This window comes from Bolinopsis microptera, chromosome 10 (genome assembly GCF_026151205.1).
Source record: "Bolinopsis microptera isolate Bmic1 chromosome 10, MBARI_Bmic_1.0, whole genome shotgun sequence".
NCBI lineage: Eukaryota > Metazoa > Ctenophora > Tentaculata > Lobata > Bolinopsidae > Bolinopsis > Bolinopsis microptera.
The window spans coordinates 11,457,662-11,471,997 of record NC_087081.1 but is presented as its reverse complement, the minus strand read 5'-3'; the positions used below and the strand labels follow the sequence as shown (position 1 = coordinate 11,471,997).

The window sequence follows — 14,336 nt, the reverse complement described above, 5'->3', positions numbered from 1 at the left end:
GAATAAATGAAATATGTCGAACCTGGAGCTGCTTTGGGAACTAAGAGATGATCTTGGTTGTGCTCTGTAACTAGAGCGATACGTTGAAGTCACACTCCCCGTACCTACAAAGTACAATTGTAACATTGAGCATGTTCCTTACAAGAAGTTATATAATCATGTGAAGCATGGCTGAACAGCATGTTGGAATTGGTATCAAATAATGGAAAGAGGCTTCTACAAGATAATTTACATATTTTAACATCAAGAGCAATCTTAGTAATTTTTTGCACAAAACAAGAGAAATTAAATCGGTTTTAACAGCCATACAGTCAACACTCAACACCATATAATGATAAATAATATCAAACAAATATGTTCTGATTCAGGTGATATTCCATATATGTAGTCGAAGTCTAAGTGTTGATTGATTTCTATAATCATTAAATTCCAATAACATTATTTAGAGATGAGCATAAAATCAACTAGATAACCTACTTGAAATGGAAGGTAAAGTGGGGAGTATACTCGACGATGTCCGGTCGTTTGTCCTCAGATGCCTTGATGTTGAATAGCTGTTGTTAAACTCAACCATTTCTTCGCAATAATCATTTTATCTATGGAAATCATGAATGTCATAAGTCATATTACAAAGATCAAACGTTTGACAAATCAAATTAAAAGTCAATGGAAAAGAATCTCAATTTTATATCACTTGACTGTGACTCCAAATATGTAAATCAATGCAGTAGAGCAGTGTATGGCTGTCACTGTGCAAAATTATTTTCTTTTATAGGTTGATGGGCAGTATGTACATGCTGCATAATATAGAGCAAAACAAATAAAATGGCAATGCAGCAAGATAATAATAAATAAAATAAATAAATACAACATTTATAAACCGCCTTATAGCTAAATCATATAACTCGATATAATTTAATCCTGGAGATAAACTCCAGTGCTTTCTAAAGCGGCTCTTACATTAACTGAGCTTAGTTTAATTGAAAATTAGACATGACAAGTTCATTTTACCTATGTAAATGCAAAATCAATCAAATGCTAGAGAAAAGAAGTATGTTTTAAGTTTGGTCTTGAAAGATGTAACTGACTCAGCTGATCTTATGTCGTATGGCAAGGAATTAAATACTTTAACTGCACAGTGACTAAAAGCTTTCTCTGTGTTTACATAGTTAGGAGAGGGCGGAAAACTAAGGTAAAAATAATCATTATCAAGACGTACATTTTTAAAACTTTGCTGCCTAGGAGATATCAACTCTTTTAAGTAAGGAGGAGCTATATTATTTAAACACTTGTAGGCAAGTAGGGCAATCTTAAAATCTATTCTAAATCTAACTGGTAGAAAATGAACTTTCTTAAGTAGTGGAGTAGTGTGTGCCTTTCTTCCTCTCCCGAAAATAAATCTTACAGCAGAATTTTGCACCTTCTGTAAACGACTTAAATCATAAGAGCTCAGTCCAAAATATACGCTATTGCAATAATCAATTCTAGAGAGTACTAGAGCATGAACAAGCTGAATCTTAAGGTTAAAAGACAGTTTTGATGCAATAAACCACAAATTTCTGATCTGAATATTACATGCTTGAACCACTGACGTAATCTGATCACTCATTGAAAGATAACTGTCCAAATACAGCCCAAGACTCTTCACAGTTCCACTAACAACATGTGGCTCTTGATCCTTAACAATCTGTAGAGAGGCTGGAATATTTGTTGAGTCAAATTTAGAGGATATAACGATGACTTCAGTCTTAGAAGAATTCAGTTGAAGGAAATTGTTTGTCATCCATTTCTTGATATCAGACATACAGTGTTCCATATTGTGCTCTAGCTGTGATGGGTCATCAGAATCAAGAGTGAAATACAGCTGGGTGTCATCAGCATACAAATGAATACAGCACCCATGCATACTTGCAATGTTCTCAAGATCTTTGGTGTACAATATGAATAGCAGGGGGCCAAGGATTGAACCTTGTGGCACACCTATCTCAAGAACAGTTGCTGAGGAAGACGAATCCTTGACTTTGACACAAAATGAACGGTTAGCCAAGTAGGACCTGATCCATGTAAGAGCAATGCCTGTAATGCCATAAGCAGATCTTAGCTTCTTGATTAATCTTGGGTGATTGACAGTATCAAAGGCAGCACTCAAATCTAGAAGTAAAAGAACAACTTTAGTTTTCTTGTCAATAGTTATCAAGATGTCGTTATGGATTCTGGTTGTTGCAGTTTCACAGCTATGAAACTTCCTATAGCCGGACTGAACTTTAGAAAGCAAGTTGTTATCCTCAAGATAACTGGTGAGCTGTATAGATACACACTTCTCAATGATTTTTGACAAGAATGAGAGATTGCTAATAGGCCTATAGTTAGATAGAGATTCACCGTCAAGGCCACGTTTCTTCAAACTTGGACGAATGAGAGCCTCCTTAAGTTTTATAGGAAACTCACCTTTAACTAATGATTCATTGACTATAAATGAGATCAGAGGAAGGAGATATCAGTGTGAATGTATTTTGATTGAAATAAATTTTCGTGCACATACAGAATGAATGGTTAATAATTTAATATATATGTAGACCAAGGTCTGTGCACGGGATGCTTCCTGGAAGAATCCAGTTCTTTTAGCGGGGCACCCTACCTAAAGCCAAATTGAGATATAATAATCATATTCCTAAGAAATAATCAGAAATCGAATACCAATCAAATAATATGATATATATGAGTAGTAACCATATTTACTATGCAAAATGCCCCAACCACATAGTGTAAATTTATATAGAATTCAAATTCCATATCATCATTAAACCTCAATACCTAGTCAATATAATAGCCCAAGCAAAATTAAATAACTTCTTATGTACCTTACTGTCATACTACAAATTAATTAAACATTTGAAATCTGTTGACCAGAGAATAAATTTCTAAGCCTAATGCAAGTGAAATAATTTAGATGCAATAATGAATGCCTAATGTGAGTATCATTTGTCAATGTCCTTGTAAAAAAGTCTGTACAAGAGATATGAGTAACTAATATAGAAGAAAAAACAGGAAGTTGTCGTCTGTTGTAAAATAAATAAAATATCTAGAATATAAATTAGAATATAAAATAACATTCAGTCAATGTGTCGTCAATAAACTGTACAATTATCAAATGTTAAAACTGGGTGATACAGTCACCAAAAATAAATACTAAGTATGATAAGTTAATAAATTAAATGTGGTCTATAAAACTACCACTAAGTATAATAGGTCAATAAATTAAAGGTCAATAAATTAAAAGTGGTTTATAAAACTACCACTGTGGGAACCCCTTCTCCAGTTAAAACATGTCAGTCATGTGCAAAATCAATCAGAATGGTAAGGTGGTAAAAAAGGGAATATCTTTTCGATACATCAATTATATAATATGCCTCAGATTTAAAAGAATTAGAAGTTACTTAGTTATCGTCGACTATGATTGCAGTGTAAAATTTGTCATATGAATTGTCGACGGTATAATTAGGGTCTGTTGTTATAGATGATAGTAGCTGTTTCTTATACGAATCACTAAAGCTTTTAACATCGGGCAGATTTCGTAGATCTGTTGGAACATTATTCCAACATTTTGCCCCCAAGTATTGAAAGTTTTTATGTGATGTTGATCTATTGACATAAAGGTTGCAGCTTTCGCCGCTCCTACTACCTCCTGATATGTAACTAAATTTGTTCATAAAGTTTGTAGGACAATTGTCATGGATGATTCTAAACATATAATTTGACAGATGGAGTTGTCGTCTAAGATGGAGTGGTAACCATTTCATGTCTCTATAAACATTAAGGCTGCTCTCTGTTTTTGGAACGTTGAGAGCTATTTTGGCTACCTTTTTGTACAGAGTGTCAAGTTCAGCAAGTTTTGTCTTGCCAGCTCTACAATAGATCGTGTCTAAATAATCGAATTGTGGCAACATGAGTGCATTGGCAAACATTTTCCTATATTTAATGGGTAGCAGTGCTTTACTTCTATACATGGCACCAATTCTCTTCATGACCTTCCTAATAATATAATCTACATGGCTTTTGAAGTTTAATTTACTATCTAGAATGAGGCCAAGATATTTTGTCTCTTTGCACTCCTTGATTGTGAAAGTTACCTCATTACAATCAATGGTTATTTCATCATGTTGGTCAACAGAATCAAACAATAGGAATTCAGTCTTATTTTCATTGAGTGATAATTTATTAACACTGAGCCATTTAAAGATTGTCATAAGTTCTATTTTCATGTTTATAAATGTGCTTCTGCAGGTTTGATCAAAGAATAGTGCACCATCATCTGCAAATAGAAAGGGCTTAGATAGGTTACAGGCATAAATGATGTCATTTATGAAGATACTAAATAATATAGGCCCAATGATGCTTCCTTGTGGTACACCACTCAGAACTTCTAAAAATGAGCTTAGATTGCCATTGATCCTAGTGCATTGATATCTACAAGATAAGAAGTTCTTAAACCAGGTTAAAGCAATGCCACCAATTCCATAATATGCCAATTTTTGAAGCAATATTTCATGATTCACTGTGTCAAAGGCCTTCTTAAGATCAAGAAAGATGATTCCTGGTTTATAAGACTTAGATTTACTCATATATATTTCGTCCATCAGATCGTACATCAGATAAGTTGTGGAGTGATTTTTCCGAAAGCCATATTGATGCCGGATGAAAAGTTTGTTCTCTTCCATGTAATCAGTGAGTTGCTTGCCGACAAAGTATTCTATAAGTTTTCCTACAAGTGGAAGGATGGATATTGGCCTGTAATTATTAGGATCATCTTTCATTCCTGCCTTATGGATGGGAGTTACTCTAGCTTTTTTACAAAGGGTTGGTACAACACCTGTATTAAGGCTCAGATTGACAATGTGGGTCAGTGGCTCAACTATGTGTGGTACAGCTTGCTTAAGTAAAAATAGAGGCACATTGTCATATGAGGCCTTGTCATTCTTGAGCGTTTCGACATACATTAGGATATCAGTTTCATTTATTTCTTGGAATCTATCAAATGAGATATTAGAAGTTCTAGGAGGTAAAAAATCAGTAAAACTAACTCTTTCAATATTGGGGGCCTGATTTTGTAATCTTGATCCAACATTTGCAAAATGAAAGTTAAATAGCTCAGGATCATTCTCATTGATAGTTTGACAATTAGTTGTACCAGGGGTCATATTTGATGCCAGTTTGATAGTTTTCCATATCCCTTTAAGATTATTATTATTATATTAGTTTGGCCTTTGTCCTTAGGTCAGTGCAGTAGTGTCTAAATATGCTTATTTAGCACTGATTTTAGTGGCTGGTCATAGAAAGTTGAAACAGAACCAACCTTCTTTTACTATTCTTTTACTATTCATTTCATGAGGTAGCTAGAAAACACTCTGAAGGATGATTTGGTAGGCAGTTTTTGACCGAAACAAACTAATTCTAACTTGTTTGATCATCCTAAGAAGTTCTAGATATGGTCATGGTGTTGGAAATTGCCAGTTTTCTGGCTGATGACACAGCAAGAAAATAGAATCCACTTCGTCTGTCACAGAATCTGGATGGCATTGACGCAGTGGCGTAACGTTGCCTGTTGCCAACCTCCCCTGCTGAAAAAGGGCCCCCCTGTTGGCGCCCCCTCCCCTTTTGGCGCCCTTCCCTAAAATTGAACAAATTATATGATTTTAGCGGATACACCAGTAAATATCTAAAAAAGTGTGTTTTTTTTGCTAGTACCATAGTTAAGTTTTTCCAAATTATTCCACATTCAAACGACGATTTGGTGCCCCCCTAAGATGTCGCCCCCTGCACAGCGGGGTCGGCAGGAGCAGGGCCCTTTGTTACGCCACTGCATTGACGAGTTTCTAGCACATTCAATGTAAAATGATTCAAGTATTATTTCCGTGAAGCTACATCATAATATCAACAAGAAATGCGGCTGCTTTTCTTTTGTGGATGGCCGCTCAATTTCCCGATCCGTGATGGAGTATTTTATTATATTCCATACCACCTGGGGACCCCAGTCTTTACTGTTTATAAGCATGCAGATATGGCGGAGTGACAGGCCGACCGCCGCCCAGTTGATATAATTCCATATTGAATTTGAAAATCGTGTATATTTCTATGTAACCATATGTTTATTGTTTATGCAACCTAACACGGATCTGTGCAAAATAGTATTACTAACTCAAAATAATAATACTATGCTATCAATTAGTCCCTAGCGGGATGCGTACATGGTGAAATTAACAATGTACTTGAACATTTCAGCACCGCGCGCCAACAATTGTTTAATTCAGATTATCACGCAAAATAACTTTGCGCAGGCTCAACACGTGGGCAACACGTACGCTCGCACACTCGCACGCTCGCACGCAGGCACGGTCGCAAAGCTACCATATACAAAAAAAATCCTCGTTCGCTAACCCTTGTCCTTGACTCTTTTGTGCCTTCGGTACTTTGAGTCATGGATCGGGAAAAAATACATCGTTTAGCCCATATCATGTTTGTGTCAATCTGTGAGAGAGTACAGCTAGATATGTGCTTACATCTGGCATCACCACCGAATCAGACATGTACAAGTCATGCAGAGAGATTAAAGAGAGATTCAGGATATAGAGAAGCATGATTTAAAAAAGCTGTTTGACTGTACTAAACAAAACGTTGCTTAAATTAATAAAGGTTCAGAAATGTAAGAAATCACCCTTATAGAATAGTACAGTCTAGTACTATGTTTACAGTATGCTACAATGTAGATGTACTGAAAGGGTACCTAAAAAGATTCTTGATCTCATTCGTGGATTTACGAGCATTCGGTTGAGTCGACTGAGTAAAAGCTAAGAAACATTACATAAATCATGTGTGAGACATGTATTGTATTATATGGACACGTTCATTGAAGTTTGAGGATATTGGTAAATTTTTAAAATAGCGTTTTCGACGATAGTGGCTTAATTTTAGCATCTATTAATCTAGCGTGTTCATAAGTTCTGAACATTAGCCACGTGACCCATACTCCCATATGCACTGCTCAGAAATAAAATGTATTGCTTTTAGGCACTATAATGTAAAAAATGTCACATTTTTGTGAAATTGTTTACCATAGCTGCCCAATTATCATTCCTTGGTCTGAAATATAGTAAATTAGGTCAATCTAACAATTATGATACAACATTGGTTAAAGGGCACGGATCGAACGGCTTTAAGGCAATATTTCGTAAACTTTGTCACACTCAGAATACGAGACCTCTTTTCTACTGTGAGGTGTCCTCAAAACCCTTTCAACTCATTATTTGATGGTTCTTCTGCCAATCATAGCCCTAAAATATGTTGTTTTGAAAAGTTAGCTAATACATGCACTTGGTTATTGGGAAATGATGTAAATTCTGTCACATTATATGGAATTTGAAATTCTGGGTGAATTTCCGAAATCATTTATATCTGATTTTGGTTTGGAAGGCGGGAAAACTCTATATAAGGACGATACACAGATACAGTTGATTCAAGTATAGGGCAGTTGATGTAAACATCGTCACAAAATGATACGACATCGTAAATAGGTTACATTTTGCGGGGAAAATCTATATAAGGATGATACACGGATACAGTTTATTCAAGTATAGGGCAGTTGTTGTAAACATCGTCACAAAATGATACGACATCGTAAATAGGTTACATTTTGCGGGAAAACTCTATATAAGGACGATACACGGATACAGTTGATTCAAGTATAGGGCAGTTAATATAAACATCGTCACAAAATGATAAGACATCATAAATAGGTTAAATTTGGAAACAATGATTATAGAATGAAATAGTCTGTGATTAACATATTACATACATTATAAAATGGGCAGGGGTTTTTATATTTCCTGTATCTCTGTATTAATCATTTCGGACTGTAATTAGGACTGTTCACGTGAAAGAAATTGTATCTAAATTTTACAATGACGTACTCGTATGTGACGAAATTTACATTTCTTGACCCTATTTTGAAGAACCATACCTCGGTTAGAATTCAATGTTCCTCCAGGAATTATTGGTTGGTTATTGTTTAGCAAAATAGAGCTCAAGTTTAACAATGCTGAGTTTAATTTTACTAAGTTACTGAAATGTGACGAAATTTACTTTTCCTGCCCCAACAGTATAATTTCAATGTGATGAAAAATTGGCATGGGTTTCTATATTTCCTGTATAAATCCATTCTAACTATAATAAGGACTATTGATATGAAAGAAAATCTATCTAAATTTTAAAATGACGTATGTGACGAAATTTACATTTCTTGCCCCTATTTTAAAGAACCATACCTCAGTTAAAATTCAATTTTCTTCCAGGAATTATTGGTTGGTTATTTTTCAGCAAATCAGAACCCAAGTTTAACAATGCTGAGCTTAATTTTACTAAGTTACTGAAATGTAACGAAATTCACTTTTCCTGCCCCAACAGCATAGTTTTAATGTGATGAAAAATTGGCATGGGTTTCTACATTTCTTGTATAAATCCATTCCGACTATAATAAGGACTATTGGTAGGAAATAAAATCTATCTAAATTTTAAAATTACGTATGTGACGAAATTTACATTTCTTGCCCCTATTTTAAAGAACCATACCTCAGTTAAAATTCAAATTTCTTCCAGGAATTATTGGTTGGTTATTTTTCAGCAAATCAGAACCCAAGTTTAACAATGCTGAGTTTGATATCACTAATTTACCGAAATGTGACGAAATTTACTTTTCCTGCCCCAACAGTATAATTTCAATGTGATGAAAAATGGGCATGGGTTTCTATATTTCCTGTATAAATCCATTCTAGCTATAATAAGGGCAGTTGATATGAAAGAAAATCTATCTAACTAATGCTATGGCTGATGTGACGAAATTTACATTTCTTGCCCCTATTTTGAAGAATCATACCTCAATTAGTATATAATGTTACTTTATCACCATCACTATGTCGATAAATTAGTTATTTTGCCAACACGGAGCAAATAAAGTTATAATATTTTTTTTGTGACGAAATTTACAAATTTTTACCCTGTTCAGGTGTTGAAATTTTGCCAATGTTAACATATCACTGCCATATAATAATTTATATGACCGGCGTATGGTTGTAATATTGTTAATTGATCCATAGTACGTAATATAGGGTGTTTAAGTTGGTATACTAATATTTACTCAATTTCACACATGTTGAGATATCATACAAATTTATGTGACTAAATTTACCTATTTCTGCCTTCTGTATTTGTATTTGCCTATAACAATGAAATATGTGAACAATTCCAAACACATTCAGCTCACAAAATAATGCTAGACTATTCGGCATTTCTTGTCAGGATGTCATAAACATCCCTCATATAAATTTCTTAAATGTGTGACGGAGTTTACATGGTGCTACCATTTAACGAAAAAAGTCGCTAAATATGTAGATAATAGTCATATGCAACTATCCTATAAATTTGAAATTCGAAAATTTGGTCAAACACGGCAACAAGGGGTCCATATAAACTCTGTCACGTTTTTATAGTGTGACAAAGTTTACAACTCACTGCCGGCCGCATTTAAACGATATCTTATTGTCTGATAAAGATATCGTTATGCGACAAAGTTTATCTAGAGGATGAAACGATTATCCTAACCATTGAGGGTTTATATAGTTTTATAGTGTGACACATTTTACATCATCGTGCCATTTAGTAGGGTCACTAATATTTACCAATATCCTCAAACTTCAATGAACGTGTCCATATATATTTTGAAAATTTCTTTGGGGTTACACAAATAAAATTAAATATGTAACTTCAGATCCATCCACCAGCTATCTCCCTGGACTAGGTGAATCTGGGATTCGAACCCTGGACTTCATGGTGATGGGAGAAAAGTATTTGCTTTGATAACTTGGAAATAGTCGGAAAGTTTAAGATTTGACCCGTATAGTAGCCTGAAATGTGCTAACAACAATGAGCAAAAAATACTTCTTTAAGCAAATTTGGTTTATTTATATTTGTAAATAAATAGGCAATAGCTCTTATTAAATTTATTTATTTCAACACTACTATATAACAAATAATTTGAGTTCAGGGATGGCAAGTAACAATGTACCCGAGAGGGTGTCGATACGAAAAAAACGTGGAGTCAAGACGAGTCCCCCTAAGGATTCATCTTCTGATAATGTCCCAGTGCCAGAGGAAAAATACTGCCAATGTGATGTTTACATGTCAGAAGAACTATCAGTTGAATGTGAAGCTTGCCAATTATTTTGGCACCTGAGTTGTGTTGGTTTATCTGGCCTTAAAAACGAGATGTTACTGAATCTTACAAACTGGAAGTGCCCATACTGTTTTGTGGCGCCTCATACCTCAGCTGACACTAAGGAAAACGGGGCTGTCAGGGCTATTATTAAAGAGGAACTCCAACATTTGACCCCAGCCCTGACTAACTCGATTAAGGAAGCTATTAAAGGAAGTGCAGAGAAAACAGTTGATAAAGCTGTTCGTCTCTATTCTGAGGTAACAGCACAAACCCAGAAGAAGGTTCTCGATGACATGAGTCGTGAACAAGCTTCTGAAACTGTTATTTCGGAAGTGCAAATGAAGATGCACACTGATACATTTGAGCGAAACAAACGAAAACTCAATCTGTGTGTGCTCAAGGTTCCAGAGAGCAAAAAGACTACCTCTAAGCAACGCCAGGAGGACGACTCCAAGTTCTGCAGGGAGACCCTAAAGATTAAGAAGGACGACATGATAAGTTGCCATCGCTCTGGCAAGCTTGATGCTGACAAGCCAGATCACCGTCGCCCGCTCATCATCCAGACACGAGATGAAGAGTCAGTAAATTTCTACGCTGACCATGGTAAGGGCTGGAAAGAGTCAACTTATTGGATCAACTTGGACCTCTGCAAGGCAGACAGAGATATTCGTTTTTTAGCCAGAAAGGAGAGGAAGAAGAGGCAGGAGGAAGCGAAGAAAAGAGAGACAGAGAAGACGAAGGAGGAGGCAAAGAAAAGAGAGCCAGAGAAGACAGAGGACAAAGCGGAGGCCGCAGTGCCCAGCCGTTAAATATTTTTTATACCAATGCTAACGGCCTATTTAATAAAATTGATGAACTAAAATGTATTTTATCAATGTATAAATCTATTGAGGTAATTTGTGTAACAGAAACTCATTTTAGTAGTGATATATTAGATGCCGAAATTTATATTGAAGGATTTAGTATGTTTAGAAAAGATAGAGATTTTAGAATTGACAATTCCACTGGCAGTATAAGTGGTGGAGGAGGCTCTATAATTTATGTTAAAAACTGTTGTAATGCTTCACTAGTGAACTCTTTTTTAAAGGCACCGGATTCTTTAGCTGTTAATATCAACACATCAGGTGGACTGATTAGTATTTGTTGTATTTACAGATCCACTTCATTGAATTTAGAACAGAATAATGCGTTAATATCTTGTATCAAGAGCATCTGTAGTGAAAGGAATGATTTTGAAACACTCCTTTTAGGAGATTTTAATTTACCAAATGTTTTATGGGAAACTGGTAGCATAAATAGTAATATTGCTAGCAAGAACCAGTTTTTAGTTACTCAACAGAAATTCATGGATGTTTTCAATGACAGTGGTTTAACTTGGTATTTCACCAACGAGACAACTAGAAGACGGCTTGTGAAGGATACTCTCCAGGAGAGTCTTCTTGATCAGGTCCTGTATACAAATGATGCTCTTGTCAACGGTTGTAAGATCGTTTCTCCGCTTGGTAAGAGTGATCATGTTGGGATACTTGTCGAACTAGTTGTTTCGCCGGATACTAGCAAATTTTTAAAAGAGAAGATTATCAAACCTATATGGGGTAAGATTTCCTCTGAAGAGTTATTAAATTTTAGTTTGAAAAATATCGACTGGGATTATAGTTCTACCAATGATGTTCAAGATATGTGGGCTGAATTACATGGTAAACTGGAGACTGTTGCTGCAGCTGTTCCGACTGCTTCGGTTTATCTCGACAACAGACCTGTCAAGTTGCCATGGAGTACATCTGCACTTAAACGAATGAGAAAGAATAAAGATAAAGCATGGGCTGAGTTTGATATTAATCCATCTGATGTTAATTTTAGTTATGCAAGTAGCAAACAACATACTTATGAATTAGCAGAAATTAAAGCTAAAGTTAATTATGAAAAGAAAATTACATCTAATCTGAAGCAGAATTGTAAGTCTTTTTACTCTTATTTACGAAATAAACGTCAAGTTAAGTCTAGTGTGGTTTCTTTAGATAGAGGAGATGGTACACGCACAGATAGTTCGACTGAGTCAGCTGAGGTACTCGCAAGTGCCTTTAGCTCTGTTTTTGTGCGTGAACCACCTGGCCCTCTCCCTAAAACTGAGAATTTAAGACCTGACAATGAGAGTATTGATGATATTGATGATATGGAAGTCAACAGTTCTGATATAAAAAAGCAACTTTTAAAGCTTAACATTTTTAAGAGTTCTGGTCCGGATGGTGTTCATCCGAAGTTGTTGAAATCGCTAGCTTATGACAACAATTTTGTTGAAGCAATAACTAAATTATTTCAAAAGTGTTCAGATACAGGATCTTTACCTGCAGTGTGGAAATCTGCATCTGTTGTAGCATTGTTTAAAAAGGGTATTAAATCAGACCCCTTAAATTATAGACCAGTTTCATTAACTTGTATTTTGTGCAAAGTGTATGAAAAGTTGGTGAGAGCACATGTTTTAAATTTTCTAGAACATCGAATTTCGAAGCATCAGCATGGATTTGTTAAGGGTAAATCGTGTTTATCTAATCTTTTAGAGACATTTGATGACATTCTTGACATTTTAGATGAAGGTGCCCCGGTTGATCTTCTATACTTTGATTTTAGTAAGGCGTTCGACACAGTCCCCCACTTTAGACTTCTGTCTAAATTGGAAGGCTTTGGTGTCAAAGGAAAGGTTTTAGATGTTATTAAAGATTTTCTGACAGACAGGACTATGAGGGTTTCTGTAGAAGGACAATGGTCCGAGGTTAAACATGTTTTATCTGGTGTTCCTCAGGGGTCAGTTCTAGGCCCTCTCCTATTCATTCTGTATATTAATGATTTGCCTGACCTTGTAAAAAATAAGATAAAGTTATTTGCTGATGATCTTAAATTAATTGGTAATGCAGCTAACCACGGTAGTGTTGCTGAAGATATCGAAGAATTAGAAGTTTGGGAAAGTATTTGGCTTTTACAATTTAATCCTGCCAAGTGCAAAGTAGTGCACATTCATTTTAACAACAATCCTAATTTAAATTATAAGGTAAATGGTATAGAACTTGAAGTATCTGATCAGGAAAAAGATTTGGGGGTTATTACCCATAGCTCCCTGCTTTGGAACGAACAGATCAAAGCATGTATCGCTAAGGCAAATCGTATGATTTGTTGGATTGTAAGGAATTTAGTTATTAGAGAAAAGGTTGTTATGATTGCTATATATAAAGCTTTAATAAGACCTCATCTTGAGTATTGTGTCCAATTGTGGAATCCACCTGCGGCTCATGGAAGTTGGGGGACTGTTTTGGAGCTGGAGAGCGTCCAGAGGCGGTTTACCCGTCTGATTGATGAGGTGGGTACTCTTCCTTACAGCCGTAGACTGGAAATCCTCAATTTGACAACGCTGGCAGAGCGGCGAATACGTGGGGACCTTATTGAAGCTTTTAAGGTTATTAATGCTATGACTGATTATGGTTCAGACTTGTTCAGACCAAGCAGATCAGGTCTTAATCTGGTTTCATCCAATAGATGTAGTAAAAGTGTGACAAAGGTCAAGAATATCCAGAAGTCTTTTCTCCCGGAGCGAGTTATTTCATATTGGAACAAACTCCCTCCGGACGTCAAGAACTCTGTGACAGTTTTAGGTTTTAAAATTAAATTAGAAGGATATAAGATAGATATGATTTCTAAAAGTATTACAAATGATTGCTTTTTTTGGAATGTTTCTAATGAAGTTTTAGTAAGAATTGAGGGAGCCAGTTATGTCAGTAATAAAGAGAAACATAACAATTATCTTTGGTTCCATCCTTATGTGGCAAAGAAGCGTTTTATAAATCTTTATTCCACTGGGAAGTTTTTAAAATAGGATAATGTTTTTGATGAAATTGTTTTTAAATATTGTATTTGATAATTAATTAATGTTGGTGGGGAAATATTTATTATATATTTTTCCACACAGTGCGATGATAGTTTGTAGACATGTGTGATGATGTGATGTCATAAATTTTACTTTTACTTTACTTTATTTATATATTTGGACGTAAGAAAAGCAGGCCATAGACTGGAGAACAAA

The 14,336-nt window shown here is 35.3% G+C and overlaps 3 protein-coding genes across 6 annotated transcripts in view; 2 read left to right on the top strand and 1 right to left on the bottom strand.

The window, feature by feature from the left end:
• LOC134821997 (ubiquitin carboxyl-terminal hydrolase 2-like) overlaps nucleotides 1–592 on the bottom strand; it is a 32,040-nt gene extending 31,448 nt beyond the window's left edge. For all 3 annotated transcript variants that reach the window (XM_063832829.1, XM_063832830.1, XM_063832831.1), the window contains exons 1-2: nucleotides 478–592; nucleotides 23–104 (exon numbers count right to left, since the gene is read on the bottom strand). In XM_063832829.1, the coding sequence (XP_063688899.1) occupies nucleotides 23–104; nucleotides 478–574 (179 nt within the window). In that variant the 5' untranslated portion in view covers nucleotides 575–592. The remainder of the gene's footprint in view (nucleotides 1–22; nucleotides 105–477) is intronic.
• Nucleotides 1–14,336, top strand: part of LOC134822000 (Krueppel-like factor 12) — a 59,012-nt gene that overhangs the window by 7,188 nt on the left and 37,488 nt on the right. Inside the window, exon 1 of one of the 2 annotated variants that reach the window (XM_063832834.1) lies at nucleotides 10,060–10,088. The exons of the other annotated variant lie outside the window; for it this stretch is intronic. The gene's annotated coding sequence lies outside the window, so the exon portion shown is untranslated. Of the gene's footprint in view, nucleotides 1–10,059; nucleotides 10,089–14,336 lie in introns of those variants that run through there. 2 annotated transcript variants of the gene reach the window in all.
• Nucleotides 10,060–14,336, top strand: part of LOC134821999 (RAC-gamma serine/threonine-protein kinase-like) — a 101,440-nt gene continuing 97,163 nt past the window's right edge. The window contains exon 1 of the mRNA XM_063832833.1: nucleotides 10,060–10,089. The gene's annotated coding sequence lies outside the window, so the exon portion shown is untranslated. The remainder of the gene's footprint in view (nucleotides 10,090–14,336) is intronic.